The sequence below is a fragment of the Podarcis raffonei genome, chromosome 12 (genome assembly GCF_027172205.1).
Source record: "Podarcis raffonei isolate rPodRaf1 chromosome 12, rPodRaf1.pri, whole genome shotgun sequence".
Lineage (NCBI taxonomy): Eukaryota > Metazoa > Chordata > Lepidosauria > Squamata > Lacertidae > Podarcis > Podarcis raffonei.
The window spans coordinates 21,539,963-21,566,939 of NC_070613.1; the positions used below are offsets into that span (position 1 = coordinate 21,539,963).

At 43.7% G+C, this 26,977-nt stretch overlaps 2 protein-coding genes across 4 annotated transcripts; one reads left to right on the top strand and one right to left on the bottom strand.

Moving 5' to 3' along the window:
- Positions 1-8,955: 8,955 nt before the first annotated feature.
- On the bottom strand, positions 8,956-17,051 carry THNSL1 (threonine synthase like 1). 2 transcript variants are annotated; one of them, XM_053410092.1, is made up of 3 exons: positions 16,963-17,051; positions 12,218-12,362; positions 8,956-11,325 (listed from the first exon to the last, which is right to left on the bottom strand). In XM_053410092.1, the coding sequence occupies exon 3, from the start codon at positions 11,280-11,282 to the stop codon at positions 9,063-9,065; it is 2,220 nt and encodes a 739-aa protein (XP_053266067.1). In that variant the 5' UTR covers positions 11,283-11,325; positions 12,218-12,362; positions 16,963-17,051; the 3' UTR covers positions 8,956-9,062. The 2 variants fall into 2 exon arrangements, with proteins under 2 accessions (XP_053266067.1, XP_053266068.1); XM_053410093.1 differs by lacking the exon at positions 16,963-17,051 and adding an exon at positions 13,952-14,317.
- Positions 17,052-17,131: 80 nt separating this feature from the next.
- On the top strand, positions 17,132-26,429 carry ENKUR (enkurin, TRPC channel interacting protein). 2 transcript variants are annotated; one of them, XM_053410094.1, is made up of 6 exons: positions 17,132-17,312; positions 18,625-18,776; positions 20,242-20,387; positions 22,810-23,033; positions 24,534-24,680; positions 25,902-26,429. In XM_053410094.1, the coding sequence occupies exons 2-6, from the start codon at positions 18,700-18,702 to the stop codon at positions 26,073-26,075; spliced, it is 768 nt and encodes a 255-aa protein (XP_053266069.1). In that variant the 5' UTR covers positions 17,132-17,312; positions 18,625-18,699; the 3' UTR covers positions 26,076-26,429. The 2 variants fall into 2 exon arrangements, with proteins under 2 accessions (XP_053266069.1, XP_053266070.1); XM_053410095.1 differs by having other exon boundaries at positions 18,683-18,776.
- The last annotated feature ends 548 nt before the right edge of the window (positions 26,430-26,977 follow it).

Below are 26,977 nucleotides of genomic sequence, written 5' to 3' on the forward strand. Positions count from 1 at the left end.
TACCAGGAGCAGGTGGTGCTGTGATCTAAACCACTGAGCCTCTTGGGCTTGCTGATCGGAAGGTTGGCGGTTTGAATTTGCGCAATGGGGTGAGCTCCTGTTGCTCTGTCCCAGTTCCAGCCAAACTAGCAATTCAAAAGCACACAAGTGCAAGTAGATAAATAGGTACAGCTATGGCTGGAAAGTAAACGGTGTTTCCGTGTGCTCTGGCATTTGTCACGGTGTCCCATTGCACCAGAAGCGGTTAAGTCATGTTGGCCACAATACCTGGAAAGCTGTCAAATATTCTCATTACATGGACTTCTCCTCTTCAAATAAGGCACCTCCTCTTTTCCTGTCTTTCATATAGTTCGTATAGGCATCTTTTCCTTATTATTTTAATTGTTTTCTATTCTGACTTTCCTCCCAAAAGGAGCTCAGGGCGGTAAACAACAAAACAGCAAGACAATGCAATTTTAAAACATTTCAGCTCTTTTTTTTACAGACCTGTTTACAAGAACACTTGAAACTATTTTAAGCAATCAAAATCACTCCGGCAGGAGGGGAGAACATCGTGCTGACAATAAGGCTGCTTGTGTTCAGGAGGCATTTTGAACTGATATCCTCCTGTAAAGGAATATGATCCATCCTTTGAAAGAAAATATTATCCATCTCCATTAGCATGAAACAGAGTCAAAGCAATGTAATATCCAAAGGGACTTGAGACTGTTCCCTCAAGGAGATCATGTAAACACAAGAGAGCAAATGAACAAAACAGCCATTAGGCATGAGAGTGCTCAGTCACCTTTTTGTACATATATATATGCAATATAATATCATTTCTGAGCAAACGACTCAGACACTTCCTCCTGGGAAACATTATACCCTCAACAGAAGAGCCACGGGCAGCTGACAGATGGCTACAGGGGAATGACATAATGCCTGGAAAACGCAGGATGAGAGAGACACGATGGGGGAACCAAGTTGCTGATATTTTGACGCAAAGAATGTGAACGGAATCATGGCTGGCCTACAGGAGTCCTCAGAGACCGAAACATTTGAGAGGCAAGTGTGTGCCTGTGCTTCCGTGAATGCCCCAGATTTCCCAAAGGAACAGAAGACGACTCCGTTAGGTGGTGATGAACAGGCAGGTACAGCCGCTGACAATCCACACTCTATTCCTTTTAGTATTAGGAAACTGTAGCAAGGGCATCTTCAAGAGGAGCCTCCTGACCAACCAGAGGATCTATATTCTTGCTGGCCTCCCTCAATTCAGAAAAAGAGCCTGCATGGTGGAGCTCCCAGCAGGTGCGTTGCTGCAGCTTACTGGGAGAGGAAGGGTGAAGCAGTGGTGAAGTCAGCAAGTGCAAGCACACTAGCACAGCCAATTTAACATTTCTGTCAGTGGGTCTGCACAGGGCTGTTCTCCCTCCCACCGCATCCTTCCCAGTAATAATAATCATTAATATATATATATAATTTTATTATTTGTACCCTGCCCATTTCACTGGGTAGCCCCAGCCACTCTGGGTGGTTTCCAGCAAATATAAAGGCCTAATAAAACATCAAACATTAAAAACTTCCCCACACAAGACTGCCTTCAGGTGCCTTCTAAAAGCTGCAGTTATTTATCTCCTTGACATCTGATGGGAGGGCGTTCCACAGGCAGTGGCGTAGCGTGGGTTGTCAGCACCCGGGGCAAGGCAAGTAATTTGCGCCCCCTAACCCGTGGATTTGCGCCCCCTAACCCATGGATTTCCACCCCCTAACCCGTGGATTTGCCCTAACCCCAGATGTTGCACCCGGTGCGGCCGGCACCCCCTGCACCCCCCACGCTACGCCACTGTCCACAGGGTGGTCTCCACTACCAAGAAGGTCCTCTGCCTGGTTCCCTGTAGCTTCACTTGCCTCCGCAGTCTTTCAGGAGCCTGACGCTGAAGAATTGCGTGAGGTTCTCTGGGAGGTGGGGTTTACTGAACTATGGTCTATCCAATGTATATAAGGATTCAGTTGGACCTAGACACTAGCAGAGTTAACACCTCGCAGAGCCATCGTAGTAGGACCATGCGATAGAGGCACCAGAAGGACACCCTTTGGATTCCACTGTTTTTTATAAAGTTCTCTCTTTTCTTGACCGTCCAGGTTAGGGTGTTAAGGATTCCATTCGTGCTCCAAGAATGGACAAGATCTTTGCTGCTTACATGCTGCTTTGTGATTAGAACCGCCGCCGCACAGAACAGCAGTGCAGGTCATCACCCTGTGGCTCCTCTGCTGCACTCATAAATCAAGTCACAACTGCTCTGTGACGAAAATACATACATTGTTTGCCATCTCTCCACACTTTAATCCATGCTCAAGGCGGCTAACAACAGGGAAGGAGTCCCCGGCTTGTGGGAGTGGCGGCAGAAGGGGGAGGAGCCACCCAGCATTAAAGCCATGCCGCTGCCGCCACATTCCTGGCTCCTCCAACCTGGTGCGACATCCAGACGTCGTCTCAAGGGCAACATCATAACATCACATGCATGATGGTTCCCTCTCACTTTGATCACAAGTTGACGCCTCTGAGCCACAGCGAGCAATCATCTGGCCGAGTGTGAGGTGCAAACCAGGACAGAGTAGAGACTTAAGAAAGCACAGCATTTCAGCTATGGAGGGAATTATAACGACATGTCACCAAAGAGCTGGAAAGATTAATTTCATTATGAAGCTGTTGAATGTCATTTAACTTACCCTACTATATTGTTGTTGTTTGTTTAAAAGGTCCATATCTCTCACTTACATAGCAGGCTGATCGTTTTCCATTATATTTTAACTGGCTTCATATATATATATATATATATATATATATATATATATATATATATATATATTTCTAAGAAACCCCAGCAAATTTATCACAAGCCAGGAGCCTGTGTGCCATATGGTGCTCATTCCGAGATAATGAAATACCTGCTAAAACACATAATGGCTCTCTTTTGTCAGTGAATGCAAATCCTTTTTGTTATTCATGGGTCTGCTTTCCAATATTTCCCAGGCTGATACTACCAGAGTATGGCTGCTCTGCCCCCCCCCCCCAAATTGGCAGTGCTCCTCTCCACCACTGGAGGCCAGCAGAGAGACAGCTACATGCCATTCAACAGCCCTCGCCCCCTCGGACACTGACCCACTTGCATGGGGGAACGGGGGGCGGGGTTAAGACTGCACTGTCAGTCTTCATTGTATACATATTGCTGCTCTGGTTACTGTGTAATATTAAAAACACATTCCCCCAAAATGCTCTAAAGATAAACAATGTTTTAGCAATTTAACTTTTAGTATATCCAATAATGGTCTTCACATCTTGTGGGGAGTCACGCTACCCTCCACTTAAACTGTATTCAAGGTACCAGAAGAAAACTTCAATTACTTATTTAGTATACCTTTCCTCACCTTCCCCACATCCAGTCTTTATCACAAATTGACAAATCAGGTGTTCTTAACCAGGGATCCATGTGTGGGCTTTATGGAATCTGTGATCTGGGTGAGGCTGTTTTTAACAATGCAACAAAATAAACCGCATGCATAATTGTGTATATATATCTTTGTGTACATTTTTTCTGGGGAGGGGGTCCATTGCTTTCACCACACTTAAAGAGGTAGACGACCCCCCCCAAAAAAAGTTTAAGAATCACTGCCATAGATCCATTTCCTATGTAATCACTTATAAGCTATTGCCAAAAGCAAAACAAATTTGAATAAAATGATCACCTCATCGTTCATATGTTTTGCAAGTTGTACTTATAATGATGTGTGCATGCCCCGGTGTGTGTGTCCAGTTGTTAAGAGAATCCTCTAGGACTCTGTTGTTAGGCCACGGTGTTTGCAGTCTCCGGGGCACAATAAACAAGTCTTTGCAACCCTGAGCTGCTTTACATTAAGCACAGCTGAGATCTGACAGCCAGACAGGAGGCATTCCTGTGACAACTGATATGCCATGTAAACTACTGCAAGCCTCTTCCCAAGGAAAGTCAGCCCAGTCAGTCTTCCGGTGGTTGGTTATGGTTTCCACAATCAGAAAAGAAAGAGAAATGTTTTGTAATATACAACGAAACTTTAGTACCCCCTTAATCCTTTCACTTCTCACAGTATCATCACATGCGAACCAAACGTTTCTGAGTGTTGGGCCCAGACCAGGAGCAAGTATGGTGAGAAGTAAGTTTACATATCAGTGGAAAGGCATATTCAAGCAAATGTCTTTCTTTCCATATCTGCAAACACAGAGTTATTTATTGTGCAGCTCCCCGATGCATTTGTGAGATGCTGCATGTATTGCTTTGTAACTACAGGAAGTACAAATTAAAGCCACAATCCTCGAAAAGTGCCAGGAACTGAGCTCTTGCCAGTTTGGAAAAGGTTGGCTTTTGGCTGAGCATTCAATGCAGCGGGGGGGGGGTCGTCCCCACCCCCATCTATCTCCCCAAGTAGAAAAAGCTGTGTCATAGGGTGATAGACAATATTAGTCATACTCAAGAGTAGACCGGCTGAAATCAACAGAGTATCTTAAGTCCATTGATTTCTGTGCCATTGGCCCACTCTAAGTATGAGTTAATTGGATATCACTCCTATGTTAAAACCAAAACAAATTGGAGGGGAAAGCATGCTGAAAATTCAGTAATGTTCTGCCCACCACGAAACTGTACTCCTGGGGGATTCATTTATTTGTCCTTTTGATTCTGTATTCTTAACCCACACACACCATTTTGAAAACCTTTTTAAAAATTCATTAAGGAACCCTGGAACATCTTTGAAGGGTTTAGACTGTAGAACTACAAATATTTATTTTATTACAGTTAAATCCCCCCCCCCCATTTCTCCCCATCATGGAGCCCAAAATGAACATACAGTTTGCAGGCAATCATCCATTCAGGCACCCCAAATCTCCTTAGCTCCAACAAGGTGGTAGCCTTAATGCCCTTCAGACTACACACCCTGGCAACACAGGAGTTTTGGGACCAGCTCTTTAATGGGAATTCGTGCCGATACGTTTGCATAACTTGCTTAGAGGTTACATGACATCACCTGTTTATTGAGCATCCCCCCTAATACATTTCACATACATGTCACCCTAACCACTCCCTCTCAAGGTGGTTGCTTTGCCAATGTACACAGGTGATGCCATAGTAAGAGGCCTTCATACCATAGTAAGGCAAAGGTTGTCCCACCTTCCTGTGAGGAATTGCTTTTCCTGCCTACAAGCTGAAATATGGGTAGTTCATGTTATGCCAGTTAAGCGAGCCAAAAGATAAAATAAAAACCCACTCTCCCAAATCCTAGTCTACACACAATTAACCTGAAAGGAACTTAATGCATTAACCCCAAAGCTCCTATTAATTTCCATTTTTTAAAGTTTATTATTCTAACTCTTCGAATTAATATGGCACTAAATTTACCCTACAAAGGATGGTTTTACATTTCTTTGTAGGAGGAGCAGACTAGAGTGAATTAAAAATGGTTCTGCTAAAATGACTTTATGATAATACGTGACAGTGAAAGATTTGAGCGTATTACCCAGACAGCTGCTCTGCAAACAGAAAAAAAATACCAAGGTGGTTTCAATGACACTCCAAACATTTAAGTTATGAGAATGCTTTTTTTCCTGTTTAACCATCTCTCCACTGAGAAAAGAAGTGTGCATAGATATAGATATATATACACACACATACAAAATCAACTTAAACTAAACATATAACTGCTGTTTCTAAGAACAGGGGGGGATAAAAATAAATGTGAAATGGTATAGAAAACATTTTAAGGAGGGAAGGGAAGCCATGTGGGAATTGAAAGAGATGAAAATGCCAACCCATAGCTATACCAATGGACTTCAGAGGCAAGGAATGAGGCTTCACATAGAAGTTAGACTCAAAGGAAGCGAGGCCCAATAGTCAGCATACAAGCAAGAACTTTTCCATGCTGTTACCTGGTATAAGCATTAAAACTTTACTGCTGTATCCAATGTTGCTCCTAGTCCGATCAGACCCGGTGAAGATAACAGACATGACTGACCTAGAACCATTAATTTCAATAGACCTCACCCACACTATACATTTAAAATAACATCATACTACTAAATAGTTTTGGCTTCCCCCAAAGAATCATGAGAACCATAGTTTGCTAAGAGTGCAAAGAGTTGTTAGGACGCTCCCATTTGCTTCACAGAGCTCCATTTTCCAGAATGGCTTAACAATCAATCCCTGTTCCCAGGGAACCCTGGGAACTGTAGTTCTGTGAGGGGAATAGGGGTACCCTAACAAGGCTCAGCACCCATAACAAGCTACAGTTCCCAAGATTCTTTGGGGAAAGCCATGACTATTTGAAGTGTTATGATACTGCTTCAAACCTATAGCAGATACAACCCCCAGTTCTTTAAAGGTAAAGGTAAAGGGACCCCTGACCATGAGGTCCAGTCACGGACGACTCTGGGGTTGCGGCACTCATCTCTCTTTATTGGCTGAGGGAGCCGGCGTACAGCTTCCGGGTCATGTGGCCAGCATGACTAAGCCGCTTCTGGCGAACCAGAGCAGCGCACGGAAGCGCCGTTTGCCTTCCCGCTGGAGCGGTACCTAGTTATCTATTTGCACTTTTGATGTGCTTTCGAACTGCTAGGTTGGCAGGAGCTGGGACCAAGCAACGGGAGCTCACCCCATTGTGGGGATTCAAACCGCCGACCTTCTGATCGGCAAGTCCTAGGCTCTGTGGTTTAACCCACAGCGCCACCCGAGTCCAGTTCTTTAGTAGCAACCAATTGCTTCCCCTCTTTCCCCCCCTCTGGCTGGACTTAATCAACTATTTATGTACCAAATGCTTCATGTCTGTTGACTGATTAACAAGGCAAAGAGAGGAATAGACTGAGCAATAGACGACAATCTCCCTATTTACAATCTACCTACCACGCCCCGATTGAAAATAGTTCTCTAGCAAGTTTAAAAAATCCCTCCCTATCTCTTTAGATGCCACTAATCGCCGAAAGCGATCCTAACAGCTTAAAAGGCCTACATTTTGAGCTCAGATGATCCAAGGAGATCAGAGCTCTGCGGCTCCATGTATGTGTCAGCACATCTGTCATTCCTGCCGCCACCTTGGCTCTAGGAAGCTGGCAGGGGGATTGGAACTGACAGGCCTCCTGCTCTCTCAAGCAAGAGCAAAAAAACCTCATCCATTTCCTTGCTCCCTGGACTCCTAAGAGCAGCACAGCCCAAGCAGACAGGGCAGGGGAGGAGCATAATATGCTACCTAGGCTTATTTGAATAAAGCAAAGCATGATGGCTGCTTAGGTGGCTTCTTCTTGCATAGCAGTTTTAATATTTTCTAATATTTCATTAAGACTGCAGCGGCAATGCAGACATTTGGAAGAGACTGTCTCCCCCAGGCAGGTGCTCCGGTGTGTGTGCCCATGGTGTAATGCAGAGGGGAACACAAGGGGCTGCTGCTCTAGGACTTTGTTCTGAGCAAAAGAAATGGCATCGTCTGTAGGAGCACCGCACAACTGGATGAGGCGATAATGAGGCTTTCAAGCTCATTTCATAACACGGAGGAAGTTAGAGAATGAGAACAGCTTACTATTCTATGGCTATCAGCTGATGCTAAATTGGGTATTATGCTATGTTGCGGGCAGCCTGCGGAGGCGGTGGTCATGGCAGAGGTCGGGCACCCACTGTAAAAATGTTGTGGGTGCCTGGGTCGCTGGGAGATGGCACCAGTGACTCAGACCCCAGTATAATGGCATAACAACCCATCTATGAGAGACCTTCCTGTGCTCTGAGGAAGAGCTTATCAGTGTTAAAGCTGGCCCAAAGGATTTTGCCCAACAATATTTTACATGTGTGGTGCTTCTCTGCATGCTCTTCTTCCCACCTTTTAAGGAATTGGGATGAATTTTCCACCACCCCCAATTTATAAATATTTCAAAGAGTCCCTTAACGCAAGTCCAAACTTTGAAATGTTATTAGTAGGCTTGCCATACGTCAGGAAAGTTCCTGACATGTCCTGGTTTCCAGTTGTAAAAATGGCGCCAGGGGGCAATTTTGCCAAATTGGCAAAATATCAGGGGAAAGCCTGGATGTAATGTATGGCAACGTGATATAAAAAGCAGCGAAAACACTATTCGGGGGGGGGGGAGGTTTCCCCCAAAAAGCTAAACAACTTTGAAATATGGCAACCCTTTTATTAGTAAACTATTGTTAGCAAACTGTTAAGGAGGCCATCTTGTGGCTAACGGCTAAATAGTGTTGCACAAAGTATGTCCCCAAAACTATTTGTTATTCCTTTACGGGCCAACCAGAAACATCTGATGAAGGGCTGTAGCTCAGTGGTAAAGGGACCCCTGACCATTAGATCCAGTCGTGACCGACTCTGGGGTTGCGGCGCTCATCTCACTTTACTGGCCAAGGGAGCCAGCATACAGCTTCCGGGTCATGTGGCCAGCATGACTAAGCTGCTTCTGGCGAACGAGCAGCGCACAGAAATGCCATTTACCTTCCCACCAGAGCGGTACCTACTTATCTGCTTGAACCTTAACATGCTTTCAAACATCTCATTTGCATGCAGAAGGTCGCAGGTTCTTCTTCTTCCTCTCATTAGCTCAGTCGGTATAAGCATGAGACTCTTAATCCCAGGGTCATGGTTCAAGCCCCACGTTGGGTGAAAGATTCCTGCATTGCAAGGACCCTCGTGGCCCCTTCCAACCCTACAATTCTACGATAGGGCAGGGAGAAACCCTGGAGAATTGCTGCAAGACCGTATGGGCAGTACTGAGCATCCAAAACAGGATTTCCCTGGGAACCATATGCTAACCTTTTCTATTTCTCTTCCAAACAATGATCTCACCTTTGGGAATATGACATTATTATTTTTCAACAACGCTTGTTTTGTTTCTTACACTGCATTCAGTGCTCGTGCATGTAAATATCTGGCAGTATATAGTCACTAAAAGGCGGTTACTGTGTTTACTAAGCATTTATTAAAACATGCTTTTGGGTGAATGCGTGAGGAGGAGGAGGGAAAATATTCAAAGCGCCATAGGAGGCAAATGTCAAATAAGCCTACAGCTAGAAAACCTTCATGAAGTGGTTTTGTATTAAGGATTCAACGTGTTCCATGAGGACGTTCATGTCAGCGGCACAGACCTGGTACTGCTGCTTCTCGTTCTTTTTCAGAGTCTCTAATAGGCCCCTGTGGACCGGAGGCAAAGGGTTATAAGAGTTTAACAAGTGAAGCTGACTTAACGGAGTCTGCTTGATTTCTCCAATCCTCAATGCCTGTAGGACAGCAGGTGCAAATTTGGAATAATGAGCCGTAGAAGAAATGATCACCGGGCAAGTTTTATCTTGCAGTCGATCGGCAACCACCTTTGCGAGAGCTGTGTGCGTGTCTAAAATGTAGCCTGTGGTATCGAACACAGAGCGAATGGCACCCAGGCAGTCGTCCTCAGAGCACCAATCAGCCACCAAGTCCTGCTGAAGCCTGTCCAGGAAGTGCTCCTGCAACTGGAAGCAGCGCTGATTCTCCAGGCTGCTAAACAGTTGCGTCACCAGCTGCCCATCCCCATTAGCAATCAAGTGCAAATGTCGTTCAAGGTTGGAAGACTTCAAAATGTCCACTGCCGGTGACAGACTTTGCATTAATCGCCTCTCCTTTATATTGTACAGGCCTGTTTGTATGAATTCCGTCAAGACATTGTTTTGATTGGAAGCACAGATGCATTTCCGTATAGGGATCCCCATCATTTGCGCATACTTAGCGGCTAGTATGTTGCCAAAGTTCCCTGTGGGAACACAGACGTCGACAGGGTTCCCAAAGGAAATGATGCCTTGCTCAACAAGGTCAAGGTAGGCAGAGGCATGGTAGACCACCTGGGGAAGCAAGCGAGCCCAGTTTATAGAATTTGCTGCACTTAACGCTGTCCCGTATTCCACAGTGAGAAAGCCGGTAAAATCTGAATCGGTAAACATCTGCTTGATGGCAGACTGGCAAAAATCAAAGTCCGATCTGACACCTATTACTTTTGTGTTTGCTTCCTGGTAGCCCACCATCTGTGATTTCTGAATCTGGCTAACTCCATCCTGGGGAAAGAGGGTGACCATGGCAATCCTTTGTTTATCAGTCTCCTTAAGCCGACTAAAACCATCCAGGACGGCACTTCCTGTGTCTCCGGAAGTAGCTACCAAGATCAAATAGTTACAGCTTTGGGGGATGCAATATGCAAACAGATGTGGCATCAACTGCAACGCCAAATCCTTAAATGAAGCCGTTGGTCCATGAAACAGCTCCAGAAGAAACTGATTGCCAGCCAGGTGCCTAACGGGGGCAATTTTAGAACAGTTAAAATTTTGTCCATAGGCAGCCTGGACTATTTCCCATAACTTGGAAGCAGGCACATCAGCAGGATGTATGCACCTTTCCAGGATAACCTGAGCTCTTTCAGCATAGCTTGCCCCTAGTAGATGTTGCCATTCTCCTGCAGTGAATACTGGAAGCCCCATCTCAGGAACAAAAAGCCCACCATCAGGCGCCAGTCCCTCAACAAGAACATCGCTGAAATATTTCACAGAGCCTTTTGGCTCAACCTTCTTATTGCATCTTAGACTCCTGGTGGAAATGAAGCCATCTGAGTCAGAGTCTTGGTACCGCTTCACTGCATGAAGCACTTTCTCTGCAACAGCGTCGGCTGTAATTCCGTTCTCACAAAGCACACGGACATCGTACCACTTCTTATAAAACTGCTTCCGAAACTGGAGGATGTCTCTCAGTGAGGTTCCGGGTCCCTGCCCCACAATACGGTCTACTTTCATCAACTGCAACCGATCCATGATGCTTTGTGTCGGTACGTCCAGATAGACCACAACCCCATTTTTCTTCACGTGCTCCATGCTGGCCGCATTCATTGGGTTGGAGCCAGTAAGGGAAACGACACTTCCGGATGCTGAAAGATTTAACAAGGCTTTTCCTTCCTCTTCTAAAAATTGCTCGTTGCCAACATCCTTCAATTTTTCTGCCACACTCATGTTCCAGGTTGTTTCAAGGACATCGTCGTCCACATCAATGAAGCAGGAGCCTAGTTTCTGCCCTACTATTTTCCCCACTGTCGTTTTACCGGCACCAGGGGGTCCCATCAGGACAATATTCTTGTCCCCGACAAGAGAATGCCTAGACATCCATGGTTTCCGTGCAAGGGCAAAGCTTCTTGAAAAAATCAACTTTAAATACACATCAGAAACCATGATGCGACTCATTAGCTTTAGATGCCGATTCCAGACCACATGAAACATCTTCTTCTTTTCTCTAGGGCCAATTTCACAAGGAAAGGAAACGCTTTAAAAGAAGAAGAGGGGGAAATCCAGTGAGCCAGAAATACTTTAAACCTTAGCCACTTGACATTTAAAATAATTACTAGAATGTGAAGACACTTCTGACTGCTCCATTCCCATCTTAGGGGAGCACATTTTGGGGTTTTTTTTAACAGCTCACCCATTCTGTGACCTGATCATGACAAATAAATGGGTGAGGATTTTATTGAATTCCACCTTCTGTGAAATCTGTGCAGAGGGGAAAGGTTTTCCCTTTAAAGTATGCGTGTTTGTTGTGAAATTTCTACTCTGAAAAGAAGCCACATGCTTAAAAAAATAAGCCTCTGTGCTTTCCTGCATAAAATCCTTACACTTAGTTCATTTTCTGTGCGTAGGATAGCTTAACTGTTTCCTTGGCTAAGAGCCACAAGCAGAACAGGACAGAACCACCTCTAACACCACAGAGCTACAATGAATACTCAATAGAGGCACTGACTGTAGGCAGGTAATGTTTTCAGAATCAATAAAAAATCCTCAATGGAGCTCCTGAAACTAGCTGCTAGAAACACCAGTATGTACTCCATTTCTTAGACATATTGTAGCACCCTGCCCTCCCCTTGCCTTTATTTGCACATGTAAGGAAATATTTGGGGCACATTAACACTAACTACCAGAGGATGGCAAACCTGTAGAAGGTGACAGCTGATTACAATGAATACTTTAACTTTTTATTTAAAACGCACAAACAAAAGCACCCATGAGTGCAATTCAACTCCCACTGGAATGTCAAGACTTCCCCAGTCATTTAAATGGAGCCAGAGTGCACTTTATGCATTCATATAAAATCCTTTCTTAGCATCCAAATATATTTTCTTCCTTTGAAACCAACCAACCAATCGTTTTGTTACATAACTTACGGTTGCAAGAGTAGCTCACTTCTGTCCCGTTATCGTCTGAGCAGGCATTGCTAAAAAATAATAACAAGCCCAACCAAATGGCATCTGTGACGTGCTCTTGTGCAGCAACCACGTATGGCTTTCTTTCCTTGTTTTAACCCTCAGTCTAGATGGAGCAGAATAAAAGAGAAAGATCAGAGTGAAGCAAATGCCACAGAAGCAATTGCTCTCCAGAGGCAACAGAAGAACAAGCACCGGGCAAAGAGGACTCTCTCCAGCCCCAGAACATGCACACGTTGCCAAGAGTAGATTCATTTTGTTTGCTCAGGGAAATCAACAGCGACGTCAACACGTACCGCAAAACAAACAGTGCACACACTTCAAGTCAGGAGACTAGGAAAACCTCGTATGCTTTGCCTTTTCAAAATTAAAACAAATTGGCCCTGAAAACAATATAATCCTGCATTCTGTTATTGCTAGATGCTTAGCTCTTGCAAGTAAAATATTTTTGGTGAAAGCACAGATTAATGTAGCCTTGCTAATCTGGTACCTTCCAGATGCTTTGGGAAACTCCCATCATCCCTAATCATTGGCCTTGTTGGCTGGGGCTGATGGGAGTTGGGGCTCAACATCTGGAGCAGGACAAGTTTCTCACCTGTTCTAGACAAACAAAGCTTCCTTCACTTGCTGAGCTACTTTAATAGTGTCTGACAAACCATTCTCATTCACCATCTCATACTGTTCATTTTTGCCCCTTGGCATCTTTTGACATGTTTATTCCATAATAAGAAGTACAGTGGTACCTCGTTTTACGAACTTAATCCGTTCTGGAAGTCCATTTTTAAACCAAAACCATTCTTAAACCGAGGCTCGCTTTCCCTAATGAGGCCTTCCGCCACTGGTGTCCTTCCACCATTCAGATTCCGTTCTTAGACCGAGGTAAAGTTCTCAAACCAAGACACTCTTTCTGGTTTTGTGGAGTTTGTAAACCAAATCGTTCTTTAACCAGACTGTTCTTAAACCGAGGTACCACTGTATGCAGCCTGTAAGACAAGAGGGCATAAATGTCCTGAAGGGACTCCCCCATTCTAGTCAGAGCACAGGGGCAGGGATATCTGTGGTCCTCCAGAGGTTGTTGGACTACAACTATCACTTGCAGCCAGCACAGCCAATGGTTAAGGAGTTGTAGGCCAACAGCATCTGCAGGGGTGGAAGTCTGCTCTGTCACAGTGTTATAGTCAACTAGCATGACAAACAGAGAAGTACAACATTCACACAGCAACTGTTTTCCATACTCCATGCTCCCACTTTTTCTGTGCTATTCAAGTCTTCTGGGGCTTGGAGCAGGAACCTTCTCCCCAACTCTATTCCATCATCCAGCTAAAGCTTTTTTAAAAAATAAAATTAAAAATTCAGGTGCATTTCCTGCTGGATAACTAATTGCAGTGAGTCCCAGGCTATGTTTTGAAGGCAAATGAAACAATTTGCTGAAGCTAAGCAGGGCTGGGCTGGTCACTACTTGGATGAAAGAAAGGTGGGGTATAAAGGCATAAAAACATATTTTTAAATTACATTTCCGTGGTGACCTTTACATAGACATTTAAAATTTGTAGTGATTTTGTTTGTTCTACTGCATTACTAGAATACCTCCAATGCGCTTTAACTGTAACTTTATTCTTTTTAAGTTGCTTACTTTCTTTTATTTAGAAAATTTAGCTGATGTATACAAATGAATGCCGGTCACAGAGCTTATACTTCTCCAGCAGTAGCTTGTCTCTCTACAGGAATATGCGCCGATTACTTTGGGAAACCTAGATTTACATGCGACAAACAGACGAAAGGTGGTGACTGGGCCAGAAATCAGCAGAGTCCTTCGGCGGTGTGGGGCCGTGACTGTGATTGTGCCAGTGCAAATATTTAACTCACAGTTCTTTGCCCTTCCCTGGCTGAAAAACATGGCTGCAATTCACCATCTATGTAGAACACTGGCCTTCTGGGACATGGCTGGTTTTCTGAACTACTGTACACTAAAAGTATTATATTTTATACAGTTATTGTCACACACCCAATGTTGCCCCGCTGAAAGAGATCCAGGCTGAAATTTGATGAATACTAACATGGGCATAGCCAGGGTTTGGGGGGGGGCAAGCCTTTTGTTGGGGGGGCAGAACCTCAGTTTGCTATGTACTTTTATTGATTGGGGGGCAGCTGCTCCCCCTTGGCTACGCCCATGAATACTAATGTAGGTACACATAAAGCTCCCATAAAGGCATTGCTACCCCACTTCCAGTAATGTGTGCTGACCTACTTTAACCAGAAAGCAATGAACTGATTAATATTTCTACAGCTCTGATTCCAAAACATTCAAATCTATCCCAAGGATTTGCCCTTAAATTACCATAGATCTGAGTGATGTGCCCTTGGAAACCCCAAACTGTTTTTTCCCCATTACATTCATTGAAACAAAACTGCTGAAGCAAAATTTGACTATCTATCTGTCTCAGGTCAGACATAGGCACTCCTAATTAAACTGGCAAATAACATCCAAAAATAAGATTGCCATGAGCAATTCAATACATATTTCAGCCATGCAGCATAGATTACAATAACTATGATGCAACATGGAGGCAGTAAGTTGGCATTTCTGATACTTCTTTGTGCCATTAGGTAAAGGTAAAGGGACCCCTGACCATTAGGTCCAGTCGTGGCCGACTCTGGGGTTGTGGCGCTCATCTCGCTTTATTGGCCGAGGGAGCTGGCGTACAGCTTCCGGGTCATGTGGCCAGCAGGACTAAGCCGCTTCTGGCAAACCAGAGCAGTGCATGGAAATGCTGTTTACCCTCCCGCCAGAGCGGTACCTATTTATCTACTTGCACTTTGACATGCTTTCAAACTGCTAGGTTGGCAGGAGCAGGGACTGCGACCTTCTGATCAGCAAATCCTAGGCTCTGTGGTTTAACCCACAGCGCCACCCGCGTCCCATCTTTGTGCCATTAGCACAACATAAAAGAGAAAATAGAATTTGTGGATAAGCTTTAAATAGCACTTGTTTATGAATTTTTTTAAAAAAATCCAGTGATTTGAGAATTGTCTTGCAATTCTCTTCCTCTCCCTGTGCAGGCATCAGTTACTACATTAAACAATCAGAATGCAATTGCAAAGCATTTTCTATAATTTGCACCTAGCAATGACCCCAATTCAAAGCAGAAATCTTAGAATCCTTCTAAGGCTAAGAACAGGAGTATGGCAAGAATGAAGTGAAGGGTCAATGTATTCATTCAAATGTGATCATAACCAATATGACTTGTCTTAGTTATCACTGCTTCTCATCCAGCAGTGGCCAGCTTTCTTCCATAGGCAACATGTGTGAAACTTCTCAAATGTTGTTTTAGTTATTATTACATTTACATCCCACACTTCTGCAAAGGACATCAAGGAGCATAAGAAGAGTCTGCTGGATCAGACCAACGACCTAGTCCAATACAGTGGTACCTCGGGTTAAGTACTTACCGTATTTTTTGCACCATAACACTCACTTTTTTCCTCCTAAAAAGTAAGGGAAAATGTCTGTGCGTGTTATGGAGGGAATGCCTATGGGTGGCATGCCTACGGATTTTCCTCCTCTAAAAACTATGTGCGTGTTATGGTCGGGTGCGTGTTATGGAGCGAAAAATACGGTAATTCGTTCCGGAGGTCCGTACTTAACCTGAAACTGTTCTTAACCTGAAGCACCACTTTAGCTAATGGGGCCTCCTGCTGCTGCCGCGCCGCCGGAGCACGATTTCTGTTCTCATCCTGAAGCAAAGTTCTTAACCTGAAGCACTATTTCTGGGTTGGCAGAGTCTGTAACCTGAAGTATATGTAACCTGAAGCGTATGTAACCTGAGGTACCACTGTACAGTACTCTGTTCTCATACTGATCAACCAGATACCTAGGGGAAGCCTACAAGCAGAATTTGAGCACAAATGGTATTCAGAGGCCTATTGTCTCCAACATCCCCCGCACCAAATATTCAAAGTGTGGCACTTACTTCAAGAACTGCGTACCAGAACCTTTTTGATTCTTAAAAAAAAAAAAAGCACTGGGATCTGCCTAGCTCTGCTGAGCAAATTTATTGTATTGCCAATTTACTGGGCTGCAGTTGTGAAAGCATTTATGTAAACATCTGAGTTCTGCGTAAGAAAGCCACTGGTTGCGCCTCTTGCACTTTACTGCTTTGGGGTTCTGCTGCTTCCCCCCTCCTTTCTCCCCATGTGTGCAACTGTCAGCCTACTCGCGTGGTGCATCTGATGCCGGCGGGCCCACCAGACCTCATGCATGCCACAATTTTAACACCCTTTAAACTTTATTCAGCGACCCGTGACTTTTCTCTCTGCTGAGACAGAAACAAAGCAACGAAGAGTACCCCTTCTTCTTCAAGATATGGGGCGGGCCCCAGGTCTCGTCAGTGGGTGGGGAGGGAGGCTCCTGCTCCAATGCAGCGCCTTGAGCAGGATGGGGACCGGGTCTCTCCCTTCAGGGCAACCAGAGAGCGACCCACCCGTTCCCCCCATTCCCTGCCAAGGCTGCCAAGAGCAGAGGGGAGGCTGCTCCTCGTGAGCAGGGAAAGGATCCAAGCACGTAGCATGGATCCGAAAAGGAAGGAAGGAATGAATCCGTTTCAAGGCACGCAAAAAAATAAAAATAAAAGCCCTGCCCGCCCATAAAGCGCCTCTCCGCCATTGCTCAACCCAGCCCCTCTCTAACCACATGCAGGCAGACCTACCTGCTACTACGCGTGCGCGAACTCTCACGCCGGCGGCGTCCTCCTTCCTATCTCTGTGCGGTATCTCTACGGCGGCGTCCTCCCTCCCTCCCTGCCCCCGCTGCGCCTGCGCGCCATTCCTTTCCTCTCCGGACACCCCCCCCCGGGCTTCGCTCATTGTTCACGGCACAGTCCCGGAAATGGCGTCACAAAGCCACTCTCCCGTTCCACACACACACAAACACGCGGGCGCGTTGCTAAGCGGTCGTTTCCAAGGGCGACCAAACAGTGCCGCTGGTTCTAATCCGCGGCAGCCGAGGAGGCTTCGAACGGGAGCGGAAAAGGGCTCGGAGGAGAGAAAGGAGAGCGGGGTAAGGCGAAGAGAGGGAGGCGGGGAAGGGATGGGAAGGGCGGGCAGGGAGCAGGGAAAGCAAGAGGGACTCTGAGCGGGTGCAGACGGCGCGCGTGGGAATGCGAGGCAGGCAGGTCGTTCGCCCTGGACTCCTTGCGTGTTGGTAGCCTTCTCTCATAAGGAGCTCAGAGCGCTGCACGTGCTTCCCTGTCACCCTTTTTTCTTTTTTTCTTTTTTTTGTCCAAATCGCACGCATTTTTAACTTCACTACAGCCCTGCGAGGTAGGTCAACTTGAGAGAGTGGCTGGCCCGAAGTCACCCAGTGAGCTTCTTGGCGAAGTGGGGTTTTGTAGTCCAACAACATCTCAAAGGCTAAGATATCATCATCATCATCATCTCATCTCTGCACTATTCCTCTGCCTGTTCAGATAAGCAGCAGTAGCAGCAGCTCCCCAAAGTCTCACCTTTCCCAGATCTGTCACCTTGACAGCCTTTTAACTGGAGGGTTTTTTTTAAACCCAGACCCTCAAGGAAAAGCATTTGTGTATTTTTGGGAACCTTGACCAGTAATAAAAAACAATTGTATGTGCTTTGGCATTGCATTATAGCATTTCTAGAGCCTATTTCGATAGCTGCTTTTAACTTGTGCACGTATGACAGCTGACGTGTGGCAGAGCACATCGCCCGATCACTTGGCAGGATGGTGTTAAAATTATCCAAGCTACCGCAGGGTGAGGTTTAACATGACTCTGGGGAAGTCATACATGGGTTTCCTCAGCCAAGTGCAGAAGTACAATAAGACCTTCCTCACCCACTTGGCAGGACAATTCAGGTGTTAGGTTGTAGAGACTCGGCATGTGATGTTGTTACTTGAAAAAATGGGTGAGAAACCTGTGGTGCTGCAGATGTGGTTGGACGATTCTCTGCAGCCCTGATTACTGGTCGTGCTGGTGGGGGCTGTCCCAACAAGTTCTGGCCCAGGGTCAACTCTGTGCAGACCTAGAGAGGAGTCTGGGAGTGATAATGTGAGCGATGTTAGGGCAAACCGTGGAATTGAGATGGTTGAAATGTTGAGGTCAAAGGGTAATAGTGACCAGCCAAGGAGGAATGTGGAAACGAGAAGAATATAGAGTGTAAAAGAAGGAAGGGAAGGATAAGAAGTATGTGCCTGGGGGACGGGATGCGGGGAGAATAACCGAAAGGAGAGGTGGAATGGTGTTTATGAGACAAAATGTGACAGGCAGTTCACTTTTTAAAAGATTTCTTTTTTAATTAAAAAAAAGATATTCAAAAGTTACAATACATTTTCAATCAATGTATCCCCTCCACAGACACAGATATTTTAAGACAGTTCACTTTAAAAGTCTGGGCAATTTAAATTATCTGCAGACTGTATCACTGTGAAGATGGCAGCAATGTGCATGGAAGAGAGCATTTACAACCTTCTACCTTACAATCTGGATAAGTCTTGCAAGGCACCTAGGTATGTGGGTAAGGACACTTGGGACTCATTCTGACAAACCTTTTATACTTGTCAATCAGTGATGTACCTGTTCCTATGGAAAAATGTTACAATAATTTTTCTGTTAAAATGAATTTTGTGTCTCCTATCACACTACAGCCTTGGAAGTGAGAAGGGACCTTTGGGTGCATTCACATGGCAGTTTATTCTGTTTTCACGACAGAATACTTCTGGAACTATAGTGGAATATAGTGCAAGTTTATTACTCATTTGTATGTCATTTACTTCCAGAAAAAATCTGTTAGCAAATAATATGGAAATGAGTGCTAAACTTGCATTATATTCCACTATAGTTTCACTGTAAACCACGATAGTTCTGGAAGTGACTTTTACATCGTGTGAAATATAATTTTGAGATTTTGCCTTTTTCTTTTTTGCTTCCTAGTATTTAATGCCGTTCTCCTTTCTTTTCCATCTTTTTAATTTTTCAAGATATGCTTCGTATCCTCTCACAGCATACTAGTGTGGCTGATATATAAGGGAATTGCTGCAAATTGCAGTCAAAGAGAACACTCCCCAGCTCTGCCTTATGTGGTTAGGATTTTTATTGCGTGAACCACTAATGGCAGAATTATACAATGGACACGTCTTTTTGAATATACGGCAATCAATAACTGAAATTTAATTTCACCAGCTCAGGCAAATGTTATGCCTTTCTCATTCATGTGACCCACACCACTTGAAGTCATGGCAGACCAAGAGAGAAATTCAATATAATCACTATAAAGTGATAAAATGAATGAGAAACAGTGTTTTCAAAGCCAGTAAAGAGAATCACTTTGGAACAGCAATTCCCTATTTTTGCTGACTTTTATTCCACTGTTGATTTAACTCTGGATAGGTGTGCAGTGTATAATACCAAGCTATGGCTTAATGGGACCATGTGAAGGTGTCACAGTCACTTATTTCCTCCCCAGTCTTTGTTACTCCCACACTGTGCTCATCTTAGCCCAGCTTTAACTTCGCATGTCACCTGAACCTGGGCTTGTAATTATAAACTCTCCTTAGCTGTGATTCCTGCATTGTGGGGAGTTGGACCAGGTGATGCTTGGGGTTCCTTCCAGTTGTACAATTCTATGATTCCTTGCTACAGCCAAGAACAAACTTTGCACAGGAGTTGGGAAGACGACTGGGGCAGAGCAATGTGACTACAACCTCCTCGAGGCTGCCCATTTGCATGGTCCTGGTGAGCCATAGTTTGGCTTACTGTGTCATGTGAACCAGGTCAATGGGTGTTGCTGATTTCAGGCACAAATGAGATCAGAACAATATTATATCTTTTCAAATATTTCATTTTTTACTTTGATAGACTACAGTCATTAAGGGACAGTGCTCAAGAACACAGTGGTCTGTGCGGGGGGGGGGGATAGCCTGTAGCTTCTCTTTCAGTTCTAATTATTGTGTGTATATTTTCTCTTCACTAAAGATATGTATCGACATTGAAAACGTATGTAAAAAATACAATACAGCAAAGTAAAGCACCGTGGAAAACCATAGGACCACCAAAAGTCCAGGTGCCAAATCCAAAAGACTTCCTTCAGAAACATTCAAAGGAACCAAAGTTACCACAGAGTATGTTTCATTAATTTGTATATGTTTATTAAATGTATACCATTTGTATATCTTTTTCCAGTGCATAGAATATAGTCCCAACTCCCTGCAGTGCAGGAATCTAAACGAAAGCATCCATGACAAATGGCCATCCAATGCCTGCTTAAAAACCTCCAATGAAGGAGCGTCCACAACCTCCCAAAGGAGACCGCTCCACTGCTGAACAGCTCTTACTGTCAGAAAGTTCTTCCTGATGTTTAGCTGTAATCTCCTTTCTTGTAACTTGAAGCTATTGGTTCAAGTTCTACCTTCCAAACCAGGAGAAAACAAGCTTGTTCCATCTTCCATGTGACAGCCCTTAAGATATTTGAAGGTGGCTATCATATTTCCTCTCAGTCTCCTCTTTTCCAGGCTAAACATACCCAGTACCTTCAGCCACTCCTCATAAGGCTTGGTACAAAGCAAAAGAACAAATCATGTAAAAATATCTGTAAATGCAAGATAAAAACTCTGCAGCCAAACAAAGCAGTCAAGAACAGAAATCAGCCATTCCAATTCATTCTCAAAAGAAATCTCCAAACCTGGTGAGAAAGGATGTGTGATATTAACTTCCTTTCTCACCAGGAAGTTTCCACCAAGAGGAAAAAGTATTCAGTTGTAGAATGAGATCATCCCACAGACTTGGGGCCACTGCTGTAAAAGCCCTACTTCTAGCAGCAGATATAAGGATTGCCTGCAGAGATGGTAACTGCTGAACACAGGGAGCAGGGAGCTGATATAATGAAAACCTACCAAACCTAAGCCTAGATATTGATTTCATTTTAATCTCATCCTTTATCTGAGGAGCGCTCAGCATTGTTCTCCCCCCCCCCCCAAATTTTATTCTAATAGCTACCCCAGAAGATATAAAGACTTGCCCAAAGTCAGTACCATTGCTAAGTAGTTATTTGTATCCCAGTCTCCCTAAGCCTAGTGTAATATTCTGACTATACCACATTGATGAGTATCCCAGGCCACATAAAATTTCACTACAATTTTACCCAGGTTAACATCCAGTAATATCTTCTGTATTCTCTTGGACACATGGGCAATTCTGTTCTAGTGATCTTAAGGACCATATGTTAGTTGGCTGGTTGTTTAGTTTTTGCCTCTGATCTGGATGTGCAAGGCTAGACATCAAGGCTTTTGTTAATTGTGCCAAGTCTGCATATTTTAAGCAAGACTTAAGTTGGCCAATCCACACCATGCTTGGGAAAGCTCAGCTATTTAATATAGATCTCCACTGAAGTCCCCTTATAGTGCTTAAAATGGAAGTGTTTGCTTATAAATGTATATACATTGGTACCTCGGGTTAAGTACTTAATTCGTTCTGGAGGTCCGTTCTTAACCTGAAGCTGTTCTTAACCTGAAGCACCACTTTAGCTAAAGGGGCCTCCTGCTGCTGCCGCCACACCGGTGCTGCGCAATTTCTGTTCTCATCCTGAAGCAAAGTTCTTAACCCGAGGTACTATTTCTGGGTTAGCGGAGTCTGTAACCTGAAGTGTATGTAACCTGAAGCGTAGGTAACCCGAGGTACCACTGTATTGTCAGAAAGAGTGGTTATAGAATGTGACATTTTGTTTTCACAAATGGATTTTGGGAATTGTGACAAGTCCAGGAGCATTACAGTTGGACCCCAAGTAATCAGGAGCCTCAGTGTTGCTGACTCCAAATGTTTTTCTAATATTATTATTTGTAAGATATCTACTACAAAAACAGTTTCAGTGTGACATGCAGTATGAAAAATAGGGTTAGGAAAAACAAAAAAGATACAAAAAATTAACAAGAACCACAAGAAACTCTAAAAATGTTCATAGACTAATTATAAAAGCAGCAGACAAGAACTCACCTCCCTCCAACTACACACGACACAAAAAAATGTATGAAACTTTTCAAAATAATGAGTGTGGATATTTTCCTGAAGCACAATATAGTTTGGTTTTTAATGTACATTTAGTTAGCTTTTTAAGCCTTTATGGCAATATGTCATCAAGTTGTTTTGTTTCTTTCCGCAGCTATTTTGAAATGTATCTTTTGCCCTTCACTGGGATGTCTTGGCAATGGCTTAAATATTGTTGATCTTGATAGTTTACAGCAGTTACTTTATTCATTTATCATCCAGGACATGACAAGCCCCTCTCTACCTAGTCCTTCATGAGCTGTCACCTCTCCCTTCTTACACATCACTTCTTATACTTGCTGCTCCCCAAAATAATCCTCCTTATGATGCAAAGTGTCATAAGGAAACGAGCTGTCTAGGGCTGGAAGATCAGAATCCAGAAAATTGGGGGCAAGGGTGAATGTTGAATTAAAGGCATAGACTTAGCAGAATCCTGTGCCACGTAGATGAACATTTTTAAAAATGTAATTCATTTTGTGGCTTTTTATTTTTTTAAAAAAACAGGAAATAAACATCAAGGAGGTAAGAAAGTGAAACCAGGTGTGCCTAAATTGTCAGATCACCCACTCATGGGAATTCAGAGTTCAAAGAATTTCATAAGCACAAATGCAGCTAATGTCATCATGGGAGTGCCTAAGAAACCTCTACCAGCTTGTGTTGACCGACGGCAAGGTGACAAATACATCCTTGAAACTTCAGGACTCGTTCCAAAATATCTCAAGAAAAAGGTATGCCTTATCAAAATGATGTGATGCATTTACTAAGAGTGAAATCCTATACATGCCACCTTAGAAATAAGTCCTGTTGAGTTAAATGGGGCTTACTCCCAGGCAACATCAACCCATTTGCCTTGTGGGAATCCCTTGTGGACGACCCCAGTGCTTGGAGACAGGCAGTCAAGTCGTGTATCCATAGCAGTGACCAAAAGAGAAAAGACTGCCTGAAGAAGCACAGAGAGAAGAAACGTCGTGGTACATCTGCAGCAGCACAACTGGACGCCTTCATCTGCAACAAGACCTGTCTCTCCCACATTGTTCTCTACAGCCACAGCAGGTGCTGCAACAGCTTGACCTCACCCCCAAAGGCGCACTCCTCCATTGTCTCCCAAGACAGACAGGTGCCAATATCAACTCCCAAGCACAGGACTGCAACATAGGGCTCACTTATTTGCAATACTGAGTGAGCCAGATGAGCCATTGGTGTGATCCAGAAGGCTCCTCTTATGTTCTTAGGGCACGGGCAAAATTTTTAGAAACCAGAAGTGCCTGACCCTGAATATCTTTGTTGGGAATCTTAGTATTTTTAGCCAAAGTGAAGTAGTGGACATTAATGAGAAGTAGGGATATTTTGAGTATTTTATAAAAGGTGTTAGATGTTTAATATCATAACTGAAGTCACATGTATTTAAAAGCAACAACAGATCAACTGGAGAATCCCATCCATCTCCAGATCAGTCCCTTTGCCCACAAGGGTACCAGCTACATCCCCCTTCTGCATGCTTCATTATTCATAGGAAATGGAATAATTTTTCTGCTAAGGCTGCAATCCTGTATCTACTTACCTGGGAATTAGCAGCATTGAATTATGTGGGGCTTACATCTGAGTTGGTATGTATAGGAGGACTGCACTGTGAATCTATAGTTCTGAAGTCTAAAGGTCTCTAGCCATAAATTTTATAGGCTTAGTGTGTGTTTCTCCATTATTTTTGTATTTATTGTCTAGAGGTTTTTTGGTACTTTTGCAAAACCTCATGCCAGTTGATAGGTCCCACTTGCATGTAGATGCTGCTGTTGGCTACATAAGGATTCATACACAAATGAATGAGTGCACTACAGTGGTACCTTGGGTTAAGTACTTAATTCGTTCCGGAGGTCCGTACTTAACCTGAAACTGTTCTTAACCTGAAGCACCACTTTAGCTAATGAGGCCTCCTGCCGCCGCCACACCACCGGAGCCCGATTTCTGTTCTTATCCTGAAGCAAAGTTCTTAACCTGAAGCACTATTTCTGGGTTAGCAGAGTCTGTAACCTGAAGCGTATGTAACCCGAGGTACCACTGGTATTAGTATATGCTAGGATTAATTAGAAAAAGTTCTAAAGTAGTCCTTTTCTTTCTTAAAAAAAAAGAAAAGCCAAAAAAGTTATATTACATAAGGGTCTTTGTTGTTGATGACGACAACAACAACAACAAAAATATATGAATATCTGGAAGGTGCATTTTTCTTGTAGGATTACGGCATTACTCCGAAATATGTAACTAAGCGAAATGAAGAAGTAAAGAGAGCTCAGGAAGAATATGATGCCTATGTCAAGGAAACTCTCAGACAAAAAGCCATGAAACGGCTCTCTGATGAAGACAGGGACAGTCTTCTTGAGGTATGTGGGTTGACTTGAATTAGACAGACTGAGGCATAAAAGATACATTTGTACAGGCACGAATGGGAAAGGCTTTATGAATAGCATTGCAACTAAGAAGGGTAGATTTTCACTAGATGGAGCTCTAGAATAGTTATCTGCAGGATTGAGCAAGTTGGATGTGACAGAAATGTTTACAAAGTCTTTTCTGGAAGCTAGATTCCATATCATCACACACTTCATTGCATCAGCAGTAGCGGACCACTGTGGAGCCCAACTGCAGTTAAAGGCATGTCAAAAGGTTTTGTCCCACTTTAAAGAATAACCGGTAGCTAACGTCTTCAGTTTTTTTCCATACGTTACAGTGTGCAGAAAATACAGTTGTGCAAGCCAATCTGTGAATGTTTAATATGAAGTAAATCCCATGGTGTTCAGTGCACCTCACTCCCAGGAAAATGTATATAGGACTACACTTGAAGTGTGAGCCTATAAATGTTTACTCAGAGGAAAGCCTTACTGAGTTCAGTGGAGCTTAGCTTACACTCAGCTGAGTTTAGCAGCCTTTCTCAAACTTGTGACCTCCAGCTGTTTCTGGAGTCTCAACAATCGTGGCCAGTGGATAGGGATAATACGAGATGTCCAAAACATCTGGAGGTCTCCAAGTTGGAGTATAGGATTGCAGTCCTATATATATATATGTCTACTCAGAAGAAAATTGCATGGAGATCAATGGGGCTTATTCCAGTGTAAGTATGCATTGCAGGGTGTTGAACTGCTGCCCTGCAGGCTGAACCATTAAGCAATTTTTTAATTTTATTTTTGCCCCTCCAACATGTACCAATTTTTGCCTGCAGCAGTAGCAGAATCTGCATCAAGTAACAGCACAGCATTGGGCTGGGCAGAGAGATAAGACCAGCCTCTTAATGGGAAGGGAAGCACCAACTTCCCCACTCTTCAGATCAATAGTCTGAAGAGGGAGAGGGGGCACAATTCCCCCCCCCTCTGTGATGCTAAACTGGGCAGCGAGGTCCCTAGTATGTGTCTTCTAGTCATGTATTTATGTGTACCTGCATTTGTATGTGTGCTCTGATGTATGTACCTGTATGCGTGTCTATATGGTGTGCGAATGCATGTATGAATATAGGGTGGCTTCCCAGAGGGCTTGTATAAGATTGCAGCCTTGTTGTGTTACTGTATAATGCTGCCCGTATACTAATTCGTCTCTTTGCATACCCCAAATAGGGTCTCAAGAAGAATTGGGAAGACGTGCATCACCAATTCCAAAGCCTTTCCGTTGAAATAGACACACTACCAAAGAAACTTCACAAAGAAAGGCTGGAAGCAGAGATGAAACAGCTGGAACATGACATTCAGACAATTGAGAAACACAGAATTATTTATATTGCAAACAAATGATCAGGGCATCCTTGCGGGGGGGGGGGATCCTCTGAGATGAAAACAAATATTACTTTCACTATAAAAGCACAAAATACCCATATATTCATCTGTGGGCTAATACTTAGGTTTTGACAAGTTAGGTAGAACTTTAGCTATATATTATTTTTGAAAGTTTTAAAATATCTATTTTTTTCCAAATAAATATATCTATTTATTTATTTCCTGATTGTTTAGTGACCTATACTTTATTTAAAAAAAAACACCCCGAAAGTTTAATTGTTCATGTAACATGATGTACAGCAATAATTCAAATAAGATGATAAATTAAGAGAGTATGGGAAATATATGTATAATAAAGAGTTGCTAACCAAATCTCCAAGTTCCTTCTATTTATGGTTTGGATTCTATATTACCCAACAGCCAGGAAACAGCGTAATCTTCCTTTAAAGGTGAAAATAGGGGCAGTAAATGGAATGTGATGCTCACCAAAGCAGCTCTATAAATCCAAAACACTTGATGTTTAAGGCATGCTCAAAGAACAGGTATATTCCAGGATTAAAGTATTACAAGATTTAGTGAACAAGACAAAGTTAGACCCATTGCAGCTCCTACGTCTTGCCAAATTGTCTAGCTTTACAGCACTTCCAAACCACATTTGCATTTAAGGTCATGGGAATGTGAGCAAGCTTTGTCATCACAAGTCCAAAACATTAAGATTTTTTGTGGGTTAGAACTGAGGCATGAACTCTGCTTCACACATTAACTGCAGTGTATACAACACAAATGGCATTGTACTAGGCTGTGCATGTTCCAGACTTGCAGAGCATTCTAAATTTCCCTTCTGCCAGGGTTAGACTGAATCTAACCCTGAGTGGTATCCTTCCACTCAGCTCTGCCTTCTGAACCTGCCTCCCAGTGGC